This window comes from Elaeis guineensis, unplaced genomic scaffold (genome assembly GCF_000442705.2).
Source record: "Elaeis guineensis isolate ETL-2024a unplaced genomic scaffold, EG11 Super_Scaffold_1000061, whole genome shotgun sequence".
Taxonomy (NCBI): domain Eukaryota; kingdom Viridiplantae; phylum Streptophyta; class Magnoliopsida; order Arecales; family Arecaceae; genus Elaeis; species Elaeis guineensis.
The window spans coordinates 1684553-1711751 of record NW_027332426.1 but is presented as its reverse complement, the minus strand read 5'-3'; the positions used below and the strand labels follow the sequence as shown (position 1 = coordinate 1711751).

The window sequence follows — 27199 nt, the reverse complement described above, 5'->3', positions numbered from 1 at the left end:
AACAAATATAAATAGGTTAAGCATGCGATTCGCAGTTCAAAAAGTATACTTTGAACCAAATTCGAGTGAGGTTAGATCATATTATTACATGGTTATGAGGTCAAGATTTCATAATTCATATCTTAATCTGGTTAATAACCCTACGGTTCAGAAATTTTGCAACCCACCACATCAGTTTTCACCCATGCATCGCAATACGACCCGCGCATTCGCCCGTAGGCAAGATAGTGGCATTTACGTGATTCCGTCGAATGCAAAGGGCCGTGGGAGGCGCCCTCTGCCCAAGACCTCCAAACCCCCTAACCCATGCCTTTCTCTTACGCCTGCCTCCTTCAAAGAGGGAAAGCCTTCCCTAAACGCATCGATCAACCAAGGGAATCAGAAAAGGGTTCGAAGCCCTCGGCCGTTAGCCATGGCCCCCGGAATCTGCTGCGCGAGGTGGGCCGCCCAATCTCTAGCCCGCCGGATCGCTGGGTCCCTGCTGCCATGCCGATCTTTTGGCGCCGCCGCCGTCGCGGTGGAGGAGATGGAGTACGGGAGCGAGTGGGAGGAGGAGTACAGGCGCGGCCGGTGGGCAGCAAAGGACGAGTGGGGGGAGATGGATGGGAGGAGCGTGCAGTGGGTGTTCATGGGGAGCCCCGGGGCGCAGAAGCGCGTGTACGCCACGCGCGTCGCCGAGCTCCTCGAGGTGCCCTACATCTCTATGGGCACCCTCGTTCGCCAGGAGCTCAACCCCCGCTCCACCCTCTACAAGAAGGTCCTCTCTAGTCTCTCCCCCGTCGTTCCCTTTGTTTCTTGTCTCTCTCTCTTTCTTCTCGTCGGAAAGAAATGTTGGCTATTCTGTTCTTGAAAAATAAGTCAGTCGTGTTTCTTTTTTTTTTTTTTTTATATTTTTGTTTGTTTTCTGAAACGTTAAAGTCAAATAATGTGTTTTTTTAGATTTTGTAATTTTCAATAGCATATAAATGGATAGTTTAAATTATTTTCTCCAATTTCTTGGTGTCGATCATGTTATGCTTTTGAAACAGTTGTTTTTTACTTGCGGCATTTTGTGCAGTGTCGGGGGCTTTCTCCAGGAATATGAACACACACACTGTGTGTGTAAATATATACATAACGGGGTGGCGGGGAGGGCGCTAAATTTTATGGTGGGAGACCGACGGAGAGTGGAGGGCATGTTGCTTGGACGAATGTTTTCGTCAATTTCGAAACCGTTGTGCGTGGGAAGGTATTTCTGGATTGTGGCGGGCCTAGGATTTGCGGTGACCATTTTGTATATTTTTGGTCTTCAGGCGGCCTTATATTACTTAATTATCCGGATGTAACCCCGCTTATTTCTCGAAATGTGTTTCTTAGATGTGAAATAGAAATTTACTTTGTCTTGAAAACAAGAGGAAATAGCGAAATTGTTCATTGAGCTTAATATTGTTATCAAATTTGAAATATTTGGTTTAAAAAAATAGGTTCCCTTGTTATAGAATCATCCTTTTCTTTCTTAATTTATATTTGGATATGTGATCTGACGATTACATTTATATATTTTTTTCTCATTTTCTGGTTTGGTGTTTTAAGATTGCGAAAGCTGTAAATGAAGGAAAGCTTGTTCCGGAGGATATCATATTTGGGCTGTTGTCTAGAAGGCTGGAGGAAGGATATCAGAGAGGTGAAGTGGGATTCATTCTCGATGGGATCCCACGAACTCCAATTCAAGCTGTGAGTCCAACTTCCTTGTGGCGCTGTAGCTTTTTCCTTTTCCAGAGTTTTGTTTGTTGCTGAACATTTCATTTTTAATAAGAGAGATGCTTAAGTCTTTGTATGTAAAAGTGATGAATGACCATGTGGCCAGTTCAGACATGTACTAGGTAAATATTCTGATGGGCAACCATCTGAAATGGGAGTGAATTCTTAGTTGTATCTTTTAATTACCAGATGTTATTCACTAAATGCTCAAATTATGTAATTCTCTTAATAAATCGGTAGTCTGCTTGCTAACGTGATTTAAGTTATAATATGGTAACTATAATTTGATGGATATTAATATGCTCCCATCTTCTTATGAGCTATTGTTTCATGTATGAGTTAATGTTGATGATATCTATTCTATAGGTTTGGATCTTGGATGTGTATGTATGATGCTACATTCTTGAATTTCCGATGTCTATTTCAGGAAATCCTTGACGAGATAACAAATATTGACCTTGTTGTGAATTTCAAATGTGTGGAAGACTGTTTAGTGAAGAAACACTTTGGAAGTGAGATTTGTTCACATTGTGGGAAGTCTTTTGATGCTGGCAATTCAGAATCAACTAGCGTTAATCTGTGCTTGTCAACTCATACAAGGCATGCTTTTTCGGGCACTTCTCCTACAATAGATGTGGAGGATGCCCGTATGGAAAAATTTCGTTTCTATGCCGAGCAGGTATTCCTTGTTCTCTTCATAATAAATTTTATTATTTATTTTTGTAATTTTCAGATAGATGATATTCTTTTGAATTGGTGGATGCTAAGCAACATACTGGTATTGTGATTATAATCCCTCTCATTATTTTGATATCTATTGTTGATGTGGAGCATTTCCATACCTTTTTTTTGTTTGTGGCCATGCCATTGGAAATGATGGTTTGCTTGTGCAAATAATGTAGTTTTGAGTTAGTTCTAGCCTTCTAGGTGTGAATTTTCTAATGTGGAATGTCTTGCCGTGCCATAACTGAATTTAGGTCCTGACCTATAAACAAGTTCTTTAAGTCTAATGTTTGTCAATTTGAGCTTAAGTTCTTCGATTGTTATAATGATTTTAGTTGTTATTATAATGATTGTAAATTCCTATAATTTGTTATTCTCTTTTCTGTATTTTGCAACAGTAAAATATTATGTTAGGTATAATTGTGTTTGTCTTGTTGATTTTTTTTTTTGGAAATTTAGAGTGAGGTAATTTAGTAGAGAACCCTTATCCAAAGCCATTCAACTTGTTATTGGTGCTGCATGTGCTAGAACTATTTTGACATAGTATTCGACCACTTGATCTTTTGAGTATTATTAAGAAAGGCAACATGGGTATTTCACTATAGAGGCTAAGGCTATGCAATGGTTTATATTACTATCAGAAAAGTGTTATTTTTCAAAAAAGGTAAAGAGTTATGTAAAGGAATAAAGTAACACTATAATTTGCCTTCTTGACATGAGGATTGAGTTATTATCATAATTAGCAAGAAATGGTTGCGTGAAAAAAGAAACCCCTAGTGAGAGGACCCGACAACACCTCACCCCCATATAGGAGACTTGAAGCATAGAATTAATAGACGGGATTGAACATCCTCTTATCCAAAAGAATGCCTAGGAAGTTCTATAGAACACCAATATGAACATCTTATCCTTTGTTTGGACTGCCCTCTCATAGAGCATATGTACAACATTCAATGGTTTTCAAGGACATCAGCATATCCTATAGAACACCAATATTAAAATAATACAAGCCCAATTCATGGCGTACAACATCAAATCAGCAGAATGTTTGCTTTAGTTGTCCCTAATATAGCATGTGACACAATTTTGAGTGCCTCCTGATGACTTAGATCATTGGAGGGTATAACATGTGTTAACATTTGGAATACAACAATAATAAAAGAGCATTTCCACTCTTCTCTAGATATGGGCAACGGGCTGGGCCGCCCATTACATGGCCCGACCCATTTGTTACAGTAACGGGCCATGCCAGGCACGGCCCATTAAAAGGGTCCGGGCTGGGTTGAGGGATTGTGGCCCACGAGCTAGGTCAGGCACGGCTCGGCACAGCCCAGGCCTGATCCAAGCCCGAAAGGCACGCATGCTGGCCCGATCCTTTTTTTGAATTTAAAAAATATAATTTTTTTATAAATTAAAAAAGGGTTAAGGAGTAAAATTAAATATAGATGTGAGATTTTTTTTTGTAAAAATAAAAAACCACCTTGTAATGGTGGGGGTTTTGGCGTGGATCCCTACTGATTTATTAATAGTAATCAAAATAGTATGAGGAAGGGAGGGAGGCTAGGTCAGACATCCGAATACAATAAGGAAGAAAAGAAATTCAGATGACTCACCTCAATAATTAAAAGATAAAACTAAAAGGTTACAAATATCTAGCATTAATAAATAAAAATCTTACTGATCGTTAATTCATCATGCATCGTCGGTAGTGTTTGTGTCATTGTCATCATCGGATGTTGTATTATGTCTATTTTTATCTTGAAGTCTTATCTCGGTATCCAACTAATTTTTGAAGCAGAGCAGCATCTCAATTGTTTTGCTGGTCATCCTATTCTTTTCGTTCAGAATATGTCGATCTGTACTAAAAGCAGATTTTGATACTACTGTGGACATCAGCACAGCTAAGATATCACGTGCAATGACGGATATTATAGGATATTAATTTTTAACACTTTTTCATGAGGCTAATATATTTGATTTTCATTATATGTAGATTGAAGATCATTTCGTAAATAAAATTTAAGTTCACTACTCAAAGATGAAGATGTAAATGAACTTGAAGAAGCATATGTATGTCTTTTATGTACAATGAATAAGAAAACAGATAATGAACGAGAAGTACTAGAAGAAAAGGTGAACTAATCCTTCAATAGGTGGATTAATCTTCTTCTTTTATACACTTGAATACTTGCTAATTGCTAATTACTAAATATTGAACACTTGCTAAATATTGCTAGAAAAGTAGTAGAGAAAGAGAGGAGAATTGATTTGGTTTGGTGAAAATGGAAGAGAAGGGAGGGTATTTTGTAGGAGTCCTAAAATTTTTATTTTTCCAAAATACCTCTAAAACTAGCCGTTTTATGGCTGTTAGGAGGGGTAAAATGGTAAAAAAATCAAAAAATAGCTGTTACCCAACCTAAAAAATAAAAAAAAAGAAATTAGTCATTACGGGCCGTGCTTGGCCCGTAACGGCCTTAAACGGGCCATGCCAGGCATGGTCGTTTGAGCCGCTTTTTTCAAAAAAAAAGAGAAGAAAAAAATGGGCCGCCCATCAGGCTTGCGTGCTTAATGGGCGGCACGCGGGCCTGATGGGCCATTGGGCCATGCTTGGCACGGCTCGCCAGACCCCGGGCCTAGGGCCATGCCAGGCCAGGGTTCGGGATAAACGGGCCATGCCAGGCATGGTCCGTTTACTAGATGGGCCGTGCCTGGCACGGCCCATTTGGATCCTGGCCCAGTGGGCCTGGGCTGGGCTGTGCCGTGCCAGGCACGGTCCAGTGCCCATATCTACTCTTCTCTTGAGAAATTACAAGTGCGATTAATAGATACATTGTGGTCTAGACTATAACTGAATGATTGTCTGAATGTAATATGAAAATTATTATGGATACATGAGAAAATTTCTTTTTAAATGATTTCAGATTTACATTTGTAATGGAGATTGACCTCTCATTCATGGCCTTTCCCCTTATTCCTCCTTTCATCATATCCCGTGGGTACTCTCTTACACGGGTTCCACCTTTATATGGATGCACTCTCGAGTCACATTAGCCAGCCTCTTACCTAACTTAACTATCAACAGAGTTAGGCCAGACAGCACTAGACACAATATGAGCAATAGAGATAGGCTTGGTATCTAGGTTGGCATCATATACAAGGATCTGATTATGAATGGGACCTAGATATATATGAGCACCATAATCAAAAATTCCACATGAGAACAATAGATAGTTTGATATGTTTATCGTAAACTCATGAATCTATTTTATGTAACATTGAGATATGGTTTATCAGGTGGTATTCAGGTAATTATATTTCCATTTACATAGCACATAGCTTTAGACCTTAGATACAATAAATAAGGTTGGTTTATCTTAAATATATTATTTTGAATTTCAAATATGTTTTATAGAACAAATAAATCAGTAAAAACTCTTAGATATATTAACAAAGCAATTAAAAATATAAAAAAGGTTGTTCCAAGCAAGTACTACGATGCTTGACCTAGACAATCATTGGGACAGGCGGACGTAAGGTGTCCCGTTCTTTAGGAAACTGGAGATGTCTCTATTCTATGTGATTTAAAATATTGCTATCATGTGAAATGAGATTGCCCTCATGACAAAATTATTTTAGATTCCACTAGGGTGGGGAAAACACTTGGATGTTCACCTAAAGGACTATAGCAGGCCTTGTTGCATTTTAATGCACCCTTAGGCAAGGTTTCAAGCAATCTATCATGATTTTTTTGTAAGCAAAATGTGTTGTATCCTAACGCTCGAGATGTGGCTCCCATCATATGTTGGTCCATTTCCTGACTTGTTGGATGCCTTGTCATCCCAGTAGTTTTCAAAACCTTGCTCTTGGATGTCTGATTGAACAAGTGATCAATTCTTACTATTAGCTTGCCATGGGAAAATTAATTGAAGTATGCTAGAGATCTGATGCCTACCAGGTTGTGTCAAATCAATCTAAGGTAGTTTTGTTTCATCTAGTCATGTGTATTCTGAAATTGGTTATTTTAAATATGGATCTTAATTTTATCTTCTACTTTTCTTGTTGACTTCCATGGACAACCACGAGTTCTTAGCATTGTATGGGACACTAGAACCTATAAATACAACATGTACTCCTTGCTTTGGAACAGTAAAATCTGATATTGAATTTGGCTTATGTTTTCTTTTGCGGTTGTTTTTTGATTTAACGGATGGAATGCTGATTTTGTCAAGCTTTGAGAGTGTCTCTTCCTAACTCACAAGAATGATGATGACTAACCCCTATGCAAGCAATGGTTTGGATGAACTAATGAATCATCATGTTATTCCTTTCCTTATCTTTCCAAACCATTGTTGCAGTTAACTTTTTCATGTATCACATGATTTATATGCACTAGAAATCCATCCTCACTCTTCTACATGCCATCGATTGATACCATGCTTTCTATCTACTTTTGCTTCCTCAAGGGTTTCTTCTTACGTGACTCATCACCCTAAGAAGGTGCCCCATCAGGTTGCCCTTGTGAATGATGCTAAGTGGGGTTTCCATTTTATTCTTCGATCGATAGCCCCCCTTGGGATGCCATGATGAAATATGTTGCGGGGGAAAATGAACTTGATGACATAGCTTTGCTAGATTATTCTAGTTTAGGACTTATGTGGCGTCCTGCATAGCCGAACCAAGCAAGGATTCAGATCCCAATGGGACATCCCGCGGGATATCGGAACGGGGTACCATTCCATGTATCAGGACAGGATTGTCTCACTAGTGTCCCAGTATCCTGATCGGGATGTCTTAAGACATCCTCTATCCAAATTATCGTGATGGGGTGGGATGGTGGCATATCCTGTTCCATGAAAAAATCGGGACAACCCCATTACATGGGATTTAAAACTTTGGAACCAAGTCCACTTCGGTCAAATCAAAAAATAGGACAAGCAGACCAAAAGACCTCTAAGGTACCCATGAGAAGCACCACAACTTGGATAGATATTTCTTGGCTCAACATAGGCCCCAAGCCTACCAAAACCTCCTCACCTTGGCAATAGATTTTTCCCATGTGCAGAAGTGTGTTCCCTCCATCAAGCTAAGGATGAAGAATACCATAATAGATCGTTGAATCTTCAGGTGGTTGCAATGCAGCCTAGATGATTATAGTAGGGCTCCATGTTGTCAACATACAATTTACAATGGATTTGGGGTTTTGTGGCTTTAAATAAACTCGAAGACCCTTCATAAAAGGTAACCAGAAAAATCCTTGCTAAACAACACTATCTCTCTGATTCTTTCTTCTTTTTCCTCTCTCACCAAAAAAATGTAATACCCCGAAATTTCAAATCAGTAAAAAAAAAATCCTAAGGGCCAGCATGTGCTATGCACATGCTGGGAAGAAGTGGTATATGTGAGGAAATAGGGAAAAAGAATAAAGAACTCCTGATGGAGTTCTCTTCGATTGGGAGATCTAAAACCCCTCAAAATTCGAATTAAAATCACATACAAATTCTTCCTTTTGAGGTCTATTTAAAGGCCTCAACCCCTTGAGTTTTTCTCACCAAAAAATTGCCAAAAATCACCGTTTAATCGTTGGTTTTCTTCCTTCTTTTTGTTCTGTCTACCGGTGGATTTGATCTCACTTTGGTCGTCGGAAACTAGATCAAATCCCATCTAAATCAGGTAAATATCTTTCATTATCTTCCCTCCATCTTTATGGATTTTAATCTTAAATTTTTATCAATATTTTCTATCAAAAATCCCTTGAAAAGCACTATTTTTTCAAATCCCTTGTTTTTGTCTTTCGTTCTTGATTGTCGTTGTCGTTGGCCGACGGCGATCACCAGACCAGAGTGGTTGTCACCGTCGGGGATTGCCCCTTCGACCATAAGGGTCATCAGTAGGGAGGAATCCCTCCTAGTTCGGGAATAAGGGGAAGAATAGCTCCCCTGTTCTGTGAAAGAAGGGAAAAGGAAGAGGGCATAGGTCCTCTGTTTTCCTGTGAAGAAAAAAAGAAAAGAAAAAGAAGAAAATAAAAGAGGAGAGAGTTTCTCTCTCTTCCCTCTCTCCCTTCATTGAGTTTGAATCCCCACTTTCTCTCTCTACTTCCTTTCTACAAATTTTCTCTCTCTAAGATTGTTTTTCTCTCTAGATTGTTTTTCTCTTCATGGTTCCTCTCTATATGATGGATCTAGTAAAAGCCTTCTTTCAATGATTCTGAATTGATCTTAGCAAATAGTCCTGATCCACGATCATCGGTGCCAGTACCCATCTTGGCTAGATCCCGATACTATTAGATTTGATTATCTATGATTTTTATTGGATCATCTATACAGTAAGTCAACTATGATTTGATCAAATCACATTGATTATACCGATCGGATTGTTGGACAATGTCGTCTAATTAGTTTTGGTCCATTTTATTAATTTTCTCTTCTTTGATATTTTCCTCTACGTGATTTATGAACTTAGTAAATCCAACCTATTGTTTTGAATCTAAGTTGATTCTAGTAAGGAGTTTTTAACCGCACTGTCAGTTGGACAGTATGTCCTCACCATCCGAGTTTTTGTTGAGCATCCCGAGATTTAATCTTTGTTAATCTCTATTAAATTATTATATTTTAAGTAACTCTGATTAGATGAAGTTATTTGATCAAATTGTTCCCGACCATCATCGTCGGATAATGCACTAGCTTCCACCCTGGCTCTTGTGAAATCCTGTTAGATTTGGTCATCCTCGATTGTGGTGTTCGACCTGTATCCTATTTTGACCTTCGATGATATAAAGTTATCCAAACTAAATGATTTAGGGCCGTTGGGCTTCACTATTTGATTGGTCTATCCTTGATCTATCTTGATTCAAGTATGAAGCCATCCTAGTCTTACCCGTAGTTGGGTTATTTTGCTCCTTTGATCCATTTAGGTTCTTTGGAATTTCTTATCGATGGACTTCTAAGAAATTGACTAATTAATTAAATTTTAATTATTTTGAATAGGTATGTCCGATCTGTTTGATTGAAGTTGGATTCTAAGGCGTGATAAGGTAAGTAACCTAACGCTTCATGTGTGTTTTCTTTTTGAAAAATTATAATTAGTTATTTTATTTGATTTATGCTATCTATTTTCAGTTTAATAAATGGGTCAAGCGTGTATTGTTTTATTCTCAAAAATAATTTATTTTAAATATATGGTATGATTTGAGAAATAGATTTAGAAAACTTGACTGGAAAATTTGTGAAATTGCTTATATATATGTGTTCTCAGCATGGCTATGACGTGGCCCCGTCCATGGGGATTATACGTTGGATCTGTTGACTTGTAAGCCGAAAAATTGGTTTCGACACCGAGCCACTGGTGATTAGAATAGTGTATTTGTTATCTGGCACTTCGTGTAATATGTTTCTATTATCAGAACCATACCACTAGGTTATGTGGCCCAGCTTAATATTAAGTTCAGTATCAGTATATGAAAATAATTATTTTTAAAGAAATGTGTTATTTGAGATTGTTCCTCTCAGTCAATATTATGTGATTTATTTGCTTGATATGCTTAGACCCTACTTTGATGTGTTATGTTGCTTACTGGACTAGTGTAGTTCATTTTTTTCTTTTCTTTTCTATTTTTTCAGATCATGAATAATGATTGCTCGGGACATGGGGGATAGTGCGCTAGATCACTTGAAAAAATTTGAGTTATTCAAATTCCTAGCTCAGTTTAGTTTAGTTTAGTACAATTTAGTTTGGATATTTAATTTGGATGAAACATTATGATTTATGCTTCATAATGATATTTATTATGGAGAATGATTTAATTGGTTTTTATTAAATTGATTTTTGTGAATTGAAGGCTTATTATTATTATCATGATTTTGAAATTTTTATGATGTGATCTATAGCCTTGCATGCTTGTAGGGCTTGCCTTGCAAGTATGCGGCATCTATCACGTGCTCAGTTTAGAGCGTAATAAAAATTCTCTTTGATTTAAGCATCGAAGGATCTGACCAAAACCAATTCAGTGAGTTCTCTAATCTTGTTTGTTGTCTTATGGATCCATGGAAGCAACCCACATCATCGATCCGAGATCGATAGCAACAGATTGGTGTTGTTTGTGGAAAATGGAGGAAAAGCCATGAAGCTTAGAAGGAGCAACTATCAAAGTGCTATTCAATCAAAGTTTGATGGCTCCTTGCATAGCTCCTTAAGACCCCAGCACCCTCAATGTTAGATGTGTGCCCTAGATGCCAGATTGGCTGATACATTTCTGTACAAATGTAAGGGCAAATTTATAATTTTGACTATAAATGAATAAAAGGATTATTCTACTATCATATTGTGTACATTATGTCTGTGATACATCCTTTGAGTTAGTAGGAATGTTAATTCATATTTTCAAGAGTTGAAAATTTAAGGCATGAATTTACATAACTAACTCATAAACAGCTCCTGACTATAGGATCATCACGAGATGGTGATCGATCCGGAAGGTTGGTGTACGATCGCTTTCTTAAGGTAGATGTGTTTTGAGTCTACGATGTAAAACATCGGAGCGAGAGTACAGGTATTCGTTGAGAATAAAAGTACTGAGCGTGACCACGTCGAGCAGTCATAAGGAAATCTACCTTCTCGTTGATGACTAGTTCGATGCTGCAGCTGTGTGTCTAGTTTTTTGATCTGAGGTATATCGACAGTTCACCTTGAGTGTGTTATAGTTTGACTACACCATAACTCGGTTTTCTAGCCATTCGAAATTCTGAGGTGTATGTTGGCTGTAGTATATTCATTGTAGGAATCAGATCGCACCAAAAAGGGATCTATCAACCTCGATAGATAAGAGTAGTCCTATGATGATCGAAAGATCGAGTCCTTAAGCCCATGGCCATGGCAGAGTGAAATAATGAAAAAGAGTTTTTCATTGGGGTTTCACATCGGACTCGGATCAATCGATTGATTCATATGACTGATGTTGGGTTTGACGAGTTTACCTTAACCCTAATTCAGTCGGGACTCATGATAGAAGAACTCAATCACACAGGTAGCTGCACCAAGAGGTTTGTCTTCATTTCTGATGGGTTGCCACCATATACTGCTAGGGTCACTGGTGGATTTTGGGAGCAATTAGAATGATCTTGATGATCGATCATTTTAATTGTCTGAATCAGAAGAGTTCTGGTTCATTGAAAGGAGTTTCGATGATGTCGATGATGAGATCATGACATGTCTCATTACCATACGAAAATGAACCTAACTGGATCACACAAACAAGAGTTAGGGTTGGATGTCATCAATTGAGCTAGTCCAGTTCGATTGATTTGGATTAGATCCAATTAGGTTCAAGGAAATCGTGCTAGCACACGATTGAGTCTAACTTTCTCCTCGTGTAATTTTTTCTATCTCGACTGAGCCAAATGTGATTTGACTCACCCAGAGAACTTTGAGAAGGTTTCTCCAGTCTGACTGGAGCCAGTCCAGCTCAGAAAGGATTTGTCTTAATTCATGAGATGAATTTAAGACAACACCTGCTAATTTCTGTCACCTGTCATTTTCGTTTTAGGACATTGGTCAAACGTTGATCCATGGACCTTGGACTGAAGGCCACTTGGCAAGAGATCATTGGAGATTTTTTGTGGAGTGTCCACCTACTAGATTGGGCCTTAAAGTGGGCGTCATATTCAGATTGGGTGTGCGCCCCAAGTGGATAAGGATAGAGTCCCATGAGATGAGGACTCTGATCCCTTGATCAACTTGGACTGTGGGGCGCCAATCTTACTGTGCTTATCCAGTGTTGGCGTCAACAGTAGGAGGGATTGTGGGGAACTTATCTGATATATCACTCCACCAATCAGAATTTTTTCAGAATTAATTAGAATTTTCTGATTGGTCGAATGATGTGGCACTGCATGGCGCAGCAGGGTCTATTTAAACCCTGTCTGCGCCTAGGGTTTAGAGACTCTGCGCAATAACTAGCAAAAGCCTGAATCCTCTCCACTTCTCCATGCCCCCTCTGCTCCTTTCCCTCTCCTCTTCACGTCCAAGAGGTTGGGCGTCCATCTGGTGCTTGTCCAAGGCGTGGTGGCTTCCTGATTAGAAGGCTGCAGAGATTTGTCGAGAAGCTGCTGCTCCAGCTTCAGAAGATCTTCCAAATCAGATCCAGATCTGATTTTTGAAGCAAAGATTCGCGAGGAGAAGACGATCCAGATCCTGCTTGAGTGGATACCGGTAGAGGCCAGGCGACTGCGTGGCTATTTTAGAATCTCGGGCATTGCTGCGATCATCTACAGGGTAATCTAGTTATCATAGAGGTATTTCTCTATTTTTCATGTTTCTTGATTTAATTTTAGATTTAATATCAGATAATAGGAATTAGATCTAATAGATCTTAGATCTGAAATATCGTAGGTTAATTTTTTTGAAATATTCCGTCCCAGATCTCATTAGATCTGGAAGATCTACAAGGAAAAAGCCGGTTTTTTCTTCACTCAATTGGTCAAGAAAGTTATCAATGATGAATGTTTCAACCTTTCGCTTATTTAATGTAGGCTCTAACAACAGTAGCGCAAAACCTATAGCAACAAGTTGGTAACCGTCTTGCTAGTCAGCCAAACCACCAAGATGGTCTGATGCAGAGTAGCTGCCTTCGCCTTAAGAGCCCAAAGTAAGGCTAGCGACTCTTCTCCACTTCGGTTGGAAAAAGTATCTAGGCAGGTGGTTGACCTCCACCATGAGATCAAGGAGATGTGCAACCAGATCAAGGCCCTACAAAGGTAGAAGGTTGAAGCACATGACAATCTAGAGATGATGAATAAGCATTCCTTTACTAAGGATACATAGAGGAGCCCTTGTCAAAGAAATTCAAGATGCCATAATTTGAGCATGACAATGATACTATAGATCTAATGGACCATCTCGAGAGCTTTAGACCATTTCAATGTGCAGGGATTTCCTAGCCATACTCAAGAAGGCTGCTTGGATCTAGTACTTGATCCATCGATCAAGCTTGACCGGCTCCATTGACTAGCTTAGTTGCCAATTTATCGGCCACTTCATTAATAATAGGAGGCAAAGGAAGGGCTCCACCAGTGCATTCACCACCAAGCATAGGGAAGATGGACTCCTAAGCTTCATTCGCTAGTTCAACATTGAAGTGCTAGAGGTATACGAGTTGGACTACTTTGGTGCCGTAGCTGCGTCAATGAATGGGCTAAAGAGCTTGTGCTTCAGCTTTTTGCTAGAAAAAAGGCCTCCTAGAGATCTGGCTAAGCTTCTGTCCCAAGCAGATAACTACATCTGCCTCGAGGAGGCCATGGCAGCTTTGAAAGAGATAGCAAGAGAAAGAAAGAGAGTCGAGGGGAAAGTATGTCCAATAAAGGAGCACCATGCGACCTTGGAGTCCACTTCAAAAGTTTGAGAGATATACTACTCTCAACACTCTAAGTTCAAATCCTAATGGAGGTCTAAGATCAAGAATATCAGCCGGCCTCAAAAGATGAGGACCCTTTCGAATAAGAAGGACTCGAACAAATATTGCCTATTTCATAGGGACCATGGCTATGACACTGAAGATGCCTTCAACTAAAAGATGAAATTGAAGCCCTCATCTGATGAGGGCATCTTCGTTGTTACGTTGATGACTAGCATGGGAATGCTGGACGAGACAAATGAACCCCAGACATGTAGGGTAGCAACATGCTGTTTGTGTGGTGATCGCTACTATCCATGGAGGAGCTGTAGCGAGAGGTCGATGATTGGAAGACTTGAGCAGTAGGACTATATCCGAAATATCGAAGCCATCGGGCAAGTAGAGTGTTGAACAGCGAGCTCTAATATTCTTAGCGTCAACTATTGTAAGAACTATGAAATTGAATTTTGTATCTTTTGTTTCAGCACTTCTCTGAAATAGCATCCCATAAAGTCTTAGCATGACTAAATCAAGGAGACACCCTAGGATTGACTGAGACCTCCAGAAAGAAACTATCAGTAAGATTGGGGCGAAACGACACTATAGGATTGATTGGGCCCTTTGGGAAGAAAAGAATTTTAGCATGACTGAGTCGAGGAGACATTTTAGGATTGATTAGGATCTCCAAGAATAAAAAAAAAATCTCAGCATGATTGCATTGAGGAGACACCTTAGAATTGATTGGGCCCTCCGGGATGAAAAAATCTAGTACATGCTAAGCATGGATGGAAGCATACTTGGCTTGATCATTCGGGTATTTGCTATCTTGAGGAACTCAATCAATCCCCTTGAGGATTAATGACTTTAGTTTTGACCTCGAATAGGTACAATGGAGCAAGGTCTGACGGGACAACTCTGGTCTCAAACCACGAACAAGTACATGGAGCAAGGTCTGATGGCCTAGAAGGATCGAAGTCTATCAACTCGGCCTATATTTTTCTCAAAGGCCTAAAGACCCATCCATTGCCACATCTCTATTCATCTATGTGATGATCTTAAGTATTTCGAGCCTATTCAAGCACTGTGGCTTTATTCGGCTTACTTTTATGGAATTCTAGCTTCACCTCACTTCATCTTTATGGAATCATGGCTTTCCATGGAATATCTCAATTGCCTCTATGGTATTTTGACAATGGCTTTATCTTATCTCAGCTGACCATCTTGAATACTCTTGTCTTATTTTAGGTCGTTCCATGGGGATTATGATTATGGCTTTATGTCTTTATTTTGTCTTGTTTCTAAGAGCATGTTTGCTCTAGCTTGGTTTGGCTCCAAGAGTGTTATGATCTTTATCTCAGTCGACTTTTGAAGCTTTCTAAATTAATTCAGCTGATCTCAAGCACTTGGAGGTATCTCTAAAGTGATTATAGCTTTGTTTTGGTTTTTTTCCTCATTCGGTTTTTATAACATAAGAGTATGCTGTAGCTTAACTTGGTGGACCAAAATGTCTGACCTTAGCATCCGATCTCAGTAACCTTGAGATTGCTTCAAACTCTCAAAATAAGAAATCAAACATTCAAAAAAAGAAGAGGTAAGCACAAAAATGATTCTATTTCATTAATAGTTACAACATGTGATTGTGAATTAGGTCAAGGACTGAACAACATTTCGTCACAAAAGAAGAAGGTCGGGAGTGATTGGATCCAGTTCCATAAGGTTGGCAACTTCGACAACGCTACTTGGCTCAGGAAGTCACCCCCTACCTCATCCTATGTCTTTGCAGTTGCATAAAGAAGCCCAAGAGGAAGACCTACATAGAAGCCTATTCCCTCGGTCTCAAGGAGGGATGCTTAATCGCTACATCTCATTGCCCCCCACCCCTCGGTCACATAGAGCTTATGTCAACTCAACTGGTTGACTTCTGTAGCCTATCAGCATCATGCATGTCGAACTAATATTAAAGGATCAACAGTGCCTTTGAGAGTTGGAGCAATGCGACTTGTTCTTTGGAACATTCCTACTAGCAATTTAATGTCCCCATCAAGGCAATACATAGTCTGATGATGTAGTTACTTCTTTTGCCGAACCAAGGAAGACAGCTTGGCTCGAAAGTGGGGGCAAGTGTTGTGGTGGAAAATGAATTTGATAACATGGCATGATTGGATTGGTCCAGCTTAGAGCTGATGTGGTGTCTCACTTAGTTGGAGCAAGTCGCACCTCGATCAAATTGAAAAGTAGGACGAGCAAGCCAGAAGACCTTTGAGGTCATGTCGCCTAACAAGAAGCACTGCAGCTTGGGTAGATATTTCTCACTAGGCGTATGCCCCAAGCAGATCCAAATCTTCTCACCTCGGCAGTTGATTTTCCCCATGTGTGAAAGTACGTTCCCTTCCCTCTATCAAGCTGGGGATGAAGGTTACTATAATAGCCCCCAATAGTTATGTCGATTCTTTAGGAGGTTATCATGCAATTCTAGATGGTTATAGCACGGCTCTAGGCTATTGAGATATGATTCATAGGAGATTCACGGTCCTACGGCTATAATAAACTCGGAGATCCCCTATGAAAGGTAACTAGAAAAATCCTTGCTGAATGACTCAGTCTCTCTGATTCTTTCTTTTTCCTTCTCATCTCCCACCAAATAAATCACTTTGACTTGAGCATCAGAGGGCTTGGCTGGAGCCAATCTAGCGAGCTTTTTGACCTTATTTGTTGTTTTGCAGATCCATGAAAGTAGCCCACGTCATTGATCTAGGATTGGCAGCAACAAAATAGGTGCCTTTTTTTTGGTTCAAGTATGGCCTTGTCAGCACTGCTATGATGGTACGAATAAGGATGTATTCCCCCTCAGATGGTAGCTGCTTGGGGAAATGGTATGGTGGAAGTAAAAGGTAAAGGTTCATTCTATGCATTCTTCGAAGGTCAGCCACCATGAGGCCTTGTCTGGATACTTGGACTAATTATCCTAGGATAAATGCTCCTTTGGAACCAAGTATTTAAGGAAGAGAAGCAGCCATACTAGAGGAGGATTGGGGGAATTGATGGTTTGCAAATCAGTCCCCAAAAACCAGGATATTGCACTCCTCTTTAAGAAAGGTGATTTCCCTTATGCAGATTGCTGCGGACCAAAGCTTCATGTTGTGGTTAGATGCACCATCCTGTTCCTTATCTTTCATCTAACTCCTAATTTTATGGTCATCTATAGATTAAAATATTATGTCATTGCCTGGCATCCAAACGAGATCTCAAGAGGTGCAATGGTGAATGAAAACAGTCTAGTTCTTATTGACTTGTAAACTATTGGCATTGTAGTTCCCTTATGCAAAAAGAAAATTGAGGAAAAAAGTTTTTCTGTTTTAAGATATTTTCTTTCTTTTATTATAGTGAACATGGTATGTTGATGTTTCTTTGTAATTTTTATTCCTCTGCTTTTTTTCCCTTGATTGTTGTCATCTTTGTTGTGTCTGCAAAATCTTTTCTGATCTGCTATTCTAAATTTGTATTGGAGTTTGTAATTTGCCTTTCTATAGGCTAGCATAGCTATGTATGTAGTTTGTATTAAAATACAAGTTGGTTGTGGAATATTTGAAGAAACTTGTTAACATCCATTATTCTTCTCGCAGAGCAAGCTGTTGGAAGAGTACTATAGGAAGAAGAAGAAACTTCTAGACTTTCAAGTGTCTGGTGGCCCCGGAGAAACCTGGCAAGGGCTTTTAGCTACATTACACCTCCAGCACATCGATGCTGCCAGCTCTTCACAGAAACTTACAGTATGATTCAGGTACAGGGCTACCAGCATGTTAGCTTTCTACTTCATTTTGTACTAGTTGGAAAACCCCAAGGTTCCTAAACTGGCTCTGGCCTCCAGCAAATAATGCTGTTTTGGAGACTTCAAATGAGTCCTCGAGTTCCCTTCGTTATATCATGCAAGTGATTTTGCTGTGTTTGTAATGAAGAACCCTGATGATAGGGGCAATAGTGAGCACCATCTTTCTCTTTTATTCATCATTTACCTCCTTAACATCCGAGTGATGGTTACCTTATTTATTTCAAAAATTCATTTTGAGGCCTGTAAACGAGCATGCTGGAGCGGAGAGGAGATTAAGGTCATAGGGTCATCCAATTGCGAGATGATGAAATGAGGCATTCAAGACGAAAGAAACAGTTGCTCTTTATAGATAGACTATGCAATTGTTTGAGCTCTTTCCGCATGGTGATGTATGGACGGTTCCGATCCGCTAGGTTGCACGGTCGTAGGTTTTAGAATTAGTAACTTTCTTACGTAGCTAGGTTTAATCTTGTGCTTCAGGGGTCCTGCTAAGCTCTTGCAACTGTTTTTACAAGGCAGTAAGGAAGCACCTGAGGCCAGGGCTGGTGCTCGCTCCTGGCGAACCATTGGCAACCTATCAAAACCTAGTGATAAATTTAAAAATATGGTATGAAGTGAAAATTAGGGAAAGTTAACTGTGGTTAGAAATGAGGGTTGGTAATAAATTTTCATGTATTGTTCGTGTCCTTCCCCCTACCTTAGGGTCCTGTCAGACGGGAAGAAAAAAAATTCCGCGCGGCCACTAAAAAATTTGGATTCGAGTTGAATTTGAAATAAAAGCAAAAAACAGATAAACCAAACAATCAAAAGAGGACATGCATGCAAAACTAGTGCAGTAAAAGCTCAGTGTAGCTCTTCTTACGAAAGGATCCCTGGGTTCCTCCTACCGAAACATTTTTTAGATTCGTCTTGCTCCTTGATTCTAGCTTTTCGAGTCTTAGTTGTTCACTATGTTCTAAGATAGGACAAGGTGCAGAAAGTCTAGATTTAGGCTTTTTGAAGCTTTCTAATGGTGAATTCTAACTCGTAGGGGATGAAGAGTGGTGAAATGGGTTCGTGGCTGCAACGTTGTCCTAGGATTTCAAATACATAATCTAATTGCTACGATAAGAAATCTAAAATCCTAGTTTTTTTTTTATTTTTTTTAATAACTTAGAAAGGGAGGGAATTCCCATCCATGTTGTAAATATCTAGGCCAGAAATCTTAAGTCAAGACTTGAGTGTATGACTATTGAGGTAATTTTAGTCTATTGGACGGAGGGATTTAAGAGCCAAAAGGATATAGTTTTTATTCAATGGTAGAGTATTTATAAGGAGGGACAGTATAATATGATAATTAATATTTTAATTATTATTGTCGAAAAATAAAATTATTTTCTTTTATATATTTTGATATTTATATATAAGTTTTCTTACAAACTCTCTGGAAAAAAGATAATTCATAATTATTTTTAATTCATCCCATAATTAAAGAATGATGATAGTATTGTTAGATATATGTCCTAGAAGCTAATTATTGACTGACATATTGTTTATTCTATGATACAAATTTGTACTTAAACTATTGATTTAATCAATAAAAAATAATTTTTTTTTTTCATTCAAGTGTTAGGTATTCTTGAATTATTCTTGAAATTGATGTTACGATACATATTCTCAACTTTTGAGAATTAGAAGCATGTATGAACGATTTCTAAATTGTTTCGGATCATAGGATAGTTATGGGGACAATGATCCATCCAGATAGACTGGTGCACAGTTCACTTCCTTTGGGTAGATGAGTCTCTAATCTATGATATAGAGATACTGAATGGCAAGTACGGATAGTTATTAGAAAATAACTAGTACTGAGCATGACTATATGAGAGATCACATAGATTTCTATCTAATCGTTAGTGATCATCTCGATGCTGTAGTTGTGTGATTGGTCCTTTGACCACGGTGTCACAGTTGTTTATAGTAAGACTGCTGTAGTTTGACTATACATAAATATTGATTCAATTATAAGTTTTTGTAGTAGATATTGGCTTCAGTTGGTTGAGCTGTGAGAGCAACGTGTGCATCTAGATAGAATCTATCGAACTTGATAGAAAGAAGTAGTCTTATGAGATTTGAGAAACTGAGTCCACAAGTCTATGGCCATAGCAGTGTGATTAATGAAAAAGAGTTTTTATTTAAAATCACTATTGGACTTGAGCTGATCAAATCTATCATATGACTGATGATGAAGTTTGATGATTTATCCATGATCTGCCATCTAATCGAAACTCATGATAGAGGGACTGTATCATACATTAAATACACCTAGAGATTCTATTTCGGTTCTACTGGATTGTCACTACATATTGCTATATGTCACTAATGGATTGTGAGAGCTCAATAGAATCATTCTGGATTAATGATCTTTATCGAGTTAAAATAGAATGTTCCGACTCACTGAAAGGGATTTCAGTGATACCTACAATAGAGATCAGGTATGTCTCACTACCAGATATAATTGAACCTATGGGATCACACATAAAGGGAGAAGACCTGGATTAGTTATAATTGGACTTATGAAGCACCAATTTATATGAATTTAGAGAAATCCTATTGGGTTCATGTTAGTCTTGCTAGTACTTGGGTGACTTAATTTCTCTTATGGTTGATTTGCTTATATAATAAGCTTTAGCCAATTTCTACACTTGATTTGAATCTAATTGAATTTGATTCAATGGCCTCTAATAGTTAGATGCTTAATTTATGGCTTGAATTAAATTAAGAAAGAATTTTTTGATTTTATTTATCTTAATTTAATCAAGAATTCTTGAAGTGAATTTATGAAACTATGTGGGCTGATTTGTGAGTATTTAAATGGATCCCCATATAACGAGATGCCTAGCATTGGGTGTAGACGTGGGTCGATAATGGGTGGTGCCCCATTTATTTGATCTAAATATTTTATGGCTAGGACTTCTAATATGATTAGAATGAGAGATCCTAATTTGATTAGGACATCTTTATGTTATTTATTTAAAAGATCCTCGTCTTACCTCTCTTTATATGACACATCCCATCATCCTTGCTGCCACTCTTACTATGCCCAATGCCTTCCCTCCTCTTCCTCTCTCTAGCCCATGCTCTCTCTCTCTAAGCATCCTCTCTTTGGATCTCAGGGAGAGGTGGGCAGCAACTATTTTTTGGTGTCAAAAGTTGGCACCAAGATTAGTTGGTTTCATCTTTTTCATCTCAAGTAATTAAAAGTTTGTTACAACCACTTTTTAGTTATTGGTGCCAAAATTAGTTGGTTTCATCTTCTTCATCTTAAGTTGTAGAAAGTTTATTACAACCACTTTTTAGTTGTTGTTCTTTTTGATTAGTTGAGGGATCAAGAAAGATTCTTGACTTCTTCAAGATCAAGAAAGAAATATAAAAAGGATTCAATGATTAATCCCTATCCAGACATAGTTCAAGCCTATTCTGACATCTAGTTCAAGCAAGTAGGATTCAAGAGAAAATAATTGAGATTGGCCCTATAGATATCCGTAGAGACAGGATGCTTGTGCTACTGATTTAGAGCCAGTTCAACCTCAGATCTAGAGATTGAATTGGATTCAACTCTAGTTACAAGTTTGAAGCAAAGAAAAAGTGATTCAAGTATATAAATTGATCATAGACTTTTATTCCTTTCTATTCAGTTTATGTTAATTTTAGTATATAAACTAGATCTATAAGTGCTTTCATATGATGAATGCATGCATAGATTAAAAGTATTTTAATCTGATTTTTTATTACATTTTAGTTTTAAAAAATTTTTGAAATCACATGCACAAGCATATGTAGAAAATCCAACAGCGGTATTAGAGCCACATATTCATATATATGAAAGTAGCATAAAAGTTTTAAAAATTATTTTTAAAATTTTAGTTTTGGCTTATACATATGATGTATGTATTTATGTTCAGATCTGAAAAGTATTTTAGTTTTGATTTTTATTCATATATGCGATATATGAAAGCATACATGGTTAAAAATTAAATTTGTATGATTTAAATTTTTCATGTATGAGATATATGATAGTATGTTTAGATCTAAAATTAATTTTTAAAAAATTTAAAATTTTTTTATATATATGATATATGATTGCATGCATATTCTGAAAGTATTTTGAGAATCAAAAACTTATATTTTATACAATAAATTTAGATCTGAAAATTATTTTTATGATTTAAAATTAATGTATGCATAAATCATTAGATTTGGATAGTTTTGTATTAGAATTTGTTGCCCAGGTATGGCTACCTAAGAGGGGAGGTGAATTGAATATTTTGAAAACTTTTAAGTCAAATTAAAGCTTTAAACAATTACGTACTTCTAACTTAAGTGATTGTATGGTGAGAACAATATATAGCAGCAGAATAAAAACTAAACTAAGTATTAAAAGCATGTAAATTAAATATAATAAAGCACAATACAAATACATAAATTTATAGTAGTTCAAAGCAACCTGCTCCTATATCCACTCTCTAAGTTCTTTTTGAGAATTTCACTATAATCCCTTAACTATAGTGTGTTTTGCTCAAGCTCATAAATAAATTCAGTTGATTTTTCTGAGATCACCAACCACAACCCTACACCAATAGTTTTTCGAGCTCACTATCAACCTAGTTAGTTTTAACCATGGCTCATCAACCACAACCAATACAACATCCAACTTTAGGCTTGGACCAACCTTAACCCTAAGTTTCTTTTCCCCAAAGTGTTAGATTTGTGTCCAAGAAGTCAATTGTTGGCTGACATATTTTATAATTCTAAGATTTAAACTTATACTTATAATATTTTTATTATCAATAAAGAGCTTTTTTATTTTAATCATATTTATGTATCCATATTTTGTCTTAAGAAATTAATAAAGATGATTTTTGTATATTCTTGAAGTGTTGAAAATTTGAGACATATATTAATTAATGATTAATTTTTAAATACTTTCGAATAGTGATCAATCCATTCAAGATCGGTGCATAGTTCACCTCCCTTCTGGACAGATGAGTCTCGGATCTGCAGTGTAAAGGCACTAGGATGAAAGTACGGATGGTTGTTAGAGAATAACTTACACTGAGCGTAACCAATATGAGAAACTACTTGGATATCTACTCACTCATCAATGGTCTTTCGATGCTACTATGGTATGAGTGATACTTTGACCTACGGTGTCATTGGCTACTCGCAGCAAGGCTACTGAGTTTGACTGCATATTTTTTTGATCCCTAGCCATTCGGATCCTTGCTGTGTATATTGACTATAATAGGTTCTGATTCGCTATTTAGAGTAGGATAGACCTAGATGAAATTTATTGACCTTGGTAGAAAAGAAAATCCTATGCAATTTGTGAGACTGAGTTCAAAAAATCTTTGGCCAAAGCAAGTGTGAATACTGAAATTTTTTTTACAGGATTCACAAATGAACTCGAGTTGAGCCAATCTAGCATATGACTGACAATGGGGTCTGACGAGTTCTCTATGACCTCCATCAAGTTGGGACTCATGATAGAAAGACTAAATCATACGATAACTGCACCAAGAGGTTCATAAAAAAAAATTCTATGCAATTTGTGAGACTGAGTTCAAAAAGTCTTTGACCAAAGTAAGTGTGAATACTGAAAAAAATTTCTACGAGATTCACAAATGAACTCGAGTTGAGCCAATCTAGTATATGACTGACAATGGGTTTGACGAGTTCTCTATGACCTCCATCAAGTTGGGACTCACGATAGAAAGACTAAATCATACGATAACTGCACCTAGAGGTTCATACTTTCATTTTACTAGATTTTCACTACATGCTACAAGGTATCATTAGTGGATTGTGGGACTTATCGAGTGTCGTCTTGATGATCGATGACCCTCAAAGGATAGAATTAGAAATGTTCCAACCCACTGAAAAAAGTTTCGATGATATTATGATGGAGATCATAATATATCTCACTATCAGATATAATGAAATCTATGGGGTCACATATTAAGAGATTTAATCTTGAATTTGCCAATTGGACTTATGAAGTTTTAATTGAGTTAGGATTTATTGAAATCCTATTGGTTTTAAGAGAACCATGTAGCACATAGTTAAATCTAATTCTTCTCAGGACTTTGATTGGATCAAATCCATTATATTGAACCTAACCTAAATCTATTTAAGTTTAGTTGAGTGCCTAATTGTGAGCCCAAGAGGATTAGATTAAGTTAATGAGTTGGCTAAATTATCTTCTCATTATCTCTTCATTATCTCCTAATGTAGTGTAGAAGTTTTGAAAAGATATGGTGGCACCTTCCTCCCTTTTTGATAGGACCAAGGGCTGCTAACCCATGGATAATATAAGAGAGGCCCACCCCCTCTTGTGGCTTGGCATAAAAGGAGAGAGAGAGGGGCTACACCCCCTCTCTTGTGTATGAAAATCCTAAGGGGGTGTCAAGTGTTGGCGCCCCATCTACCTACCCTCTATTGTAAGGGGCCCCCACTCAGATTGCTTTATCTGCTTGGGGCACCCTATATACTTGCCAAAAGAAATTGATATCCTATCAATTAAGTCTGATTTTAATGAAAAAAATTAGATTAAAAAGGTAGAAATCCTTATGACATAAGGACGTGCCTTTTTAAGTTAATTGGTTCCTGTTTTGAATCAGAAAAGGGCCTATATAAATAGATCTCCTAGGGTTTTAATAGAAGTTATTTTTATTAATTAAAAACTAGATCCCTCTTCCTCTCTCCTCTCCATGCCACACCCTCTCTCTCTTGTCTTTTCAATGCCCAAGAGTTGAGAATCCCATCCTTCTACACACCAAGAGGTGAGAAGTCTTCTTCTACAGTAAGGAACGAGGAGAAAAGGCTATCGTTCAAAGGTTGAAGTTGCAGCGAAGATCAAAGAGTTGATCAAGATTCTAAAAGGTAAGATCTTACTTGGAGAAAAAGAATTTACCATGAGAAGAAGGTTTCAAGATTGATCTCGATAAATGTCTGTAGTGGCCGAACATGTGTGCAGCTCAAGGATCTTCGAATCTGAGATCATCGATAGCAGTGAGTTTCTATCTGTACAAAAGTATTGAGAATTGATCTCATCTTTATTTTATTTTTTAGATTATATATATATCTTTACTCCTGGACTTGAGTAGGATTAGATATGATCTAATGTATGTGGGATTAAAGAATTTAATCCGATTATTTTTTCGCTGCAATTGAAAAGATTTTTGAAATCTATATATGTATCCTACCAATTTTTTCTAATAGTGGTATCAGAGCCACTAGTTTTTAAAGACATATATAATCTAATTTTTATCTTAGATTTGAAAATTTTGATGATTTAAAATTGAACTTGTGCTAGTATAAAGTTATCCTGGTATAGGATTTACCCTCTATATTGAAAAGATTGTCTTAGCACAAGATTGATCAGTTTTGAAAATTATTTTTAAAATAATTAAATCAATCTTTTAGATTTAAAAATTAGTATATGTGATATATCTTATTTTATATTTAGATCTGAAATTAGAATGATTAAAAATTTATATCAAACTAGTATATGGTTGTCTTGGTATAGGATTTACCTCCTATATTGAAAAAGTTGTCCTAGTTTGATAATCGATTTTTTGAAAAATATTTTTAAAAATATTTTAATCATTATTTTAGATCTGATTATATATATATTTGATATATATATTTTTAGTTTTAGATCTGAAAATTGATGTATATGTGATACATGTTTAGTTTAGATTTGAAGCTACATATATGTGATATATGACATTAGGTTTAGATTTGAAACTATTTCATAATCATAAGCCACTAATACATGCAATGAAATATAATCTAAAAATTATTTTTGGATCTAAAATTATATTATTACATATGGGTATGGGTTGAATAAATTAAATCTAGTGATCAACTATAATTAGGGTTAAATTGATTAGATTAGATTAGAACCGTTGTCGATTTTGAGCAGTTGATTGAACCTAACTAATAGTTGATTAGGATTAGGTCAAAGGGGCTCATAGTCGAGTTTAGTTGTAACTGATCACATCGATTCATATTTTGATGTGAGTTGATTGACTCAAGATCAAATTTGACTCAATAGTTCGGATATCTTTCAATAGGTTAATCTGATCGATTCTAATCAACTAATTTGGTATCTAAGGCAAGTATTTAGATGGTGGTTATTTAATTGATCTATTGTCTGATCTGATCAATTTGATTGGTGTCTAAAAAAAGCATCGGAGGGATCTCCACTCATTTTAACTTACCTGGCCATCTTGGGAGATTCAGTTTCATGTTAGGTTACTTATTGACTCGAGTTCACCCATGCTGACTAGGCTGGTTAGACATGTTGATGTGCTGACCTAAATTTGATTAATCGGATGTCAGATCTGTTGATTTAGAAGAGACCTAAACCTAAATTTCTTCACTAAATATTAAGTCTAGAGGTCTTCTATCATTGTAGAGATGCGGATGCCTTCATAACGTTGATCATTCTTGACTGATTATAGTGGCTCGGTTGCATCGAGAAGGTACAATCACTCTATTAACATTTGATGTCTTGAGGTAGAAATTAGATTGGACCCAATAACTGTTAGGTGAGGTCCCAATAATGGCTTTACACCCACTAGTGAATGATGGATCCGACTTAACTAAAAAATGTGTCAATAACTGTTAGGTGAGGCCACAGGACTGAGAGACCAAGCCCACTGTATCTTACTTAGTAAAGCAATAAATAAAGTGTTATCCACTCATCAGTCTGTGCTCACAATAACTGTTAGGTGAGGTATGTATAGATTAATGGGACTACAGTATCCACTTAAAATCGATCGCATATGAATTTTTATTTTTTCACCTGAGGAGTGTGGGAGATTCGAAAAAATAGTGGGAGCCTTTGTTTGTTTTTAAAATCTCTAGAATAAATATTTTTATAAGTACAAACATCTAACTAGAAATTATTTTCTCTGCAGATAACCATATCGAGTTTCAATCTTTTAGCCCGTATCCTTGATACCAATAGGTTGACCTGAATAAACTATAAAGATTGGCTTCAAAATTTGAGAATCATTCTTAGTTTTGAGAAACTTACCCATGTCCTTGACCAAGATGCGTCTGTGTTCTTGCTTGTCCATCTCCTGATCAACGAGCTATACTTGAGAAGTGGATGGATGAAGATAATAAGACAAAGTGTTATATTTTAGCATCCATGTCTAATGATCTTCAGCGACAGCATGAAGACATGAGGACTGTCAGAGAGATGCTAACTCACCTGTAAGAGTTATACGGTGAGCAGAGTCGCACAGCTCGCTTTGGGATCTTTCGAAGACTTTTTGGAATGAAAATGTATAATGGGCAGTCCGTTAATGATTATTGTTTGACAATGATCAAGGACATCAAGGAGTTTCAGAAGCTCGGTATGAACATGGACAAAAAATTATAGGTGGATCTAATCCTCTAATCTCTTCTTGATTCGTATGGACAGTTCATCATGAACTACCATATGAATAAAATTGATAGCATTTTGTTCG

General features: G+C 37.2%; 1 protein-coding gene across 2 annotated transcripts; it reads left to right on the top strand.

The window, feature by feature from the left end:
• The first annotated feature begins 299 nt into the window (after positions 1–299).
• Positions 300–17867, top strand: LOC105035021 (probable adenylate kinase 7, mitochondrial). Of its 2 annotated transcripts, XM_073250508.1 has the most exons (5): positions 300–757; positions 1573–1713; positions 2168–2419; positions 9447–9493; positions 17470–17867. In XM_073250508.1, the coding sequence occupies exons 1-4, from the start codon at positions 413–415 to the stop codon at positions 9480–9482; spliced, it is 774 nt and encodes a 257-aa protein (XP_073106609.1). In that variant the 5' UTR covers positions 300–412; the 3' UTR covers positions 9483–9493; positions 17470–17867. The 2 variants fall into 2 exon arrangements, with proteins under 2 accessions (XP_073106609.1, XP_010908713.1); XM_010910411.4 differs by lacking the exon at positions 9447–9493 and having other exon boundaries at positions 304–757.
• Positions 17868–27199: the final 9332 nt, after the last annotated feature.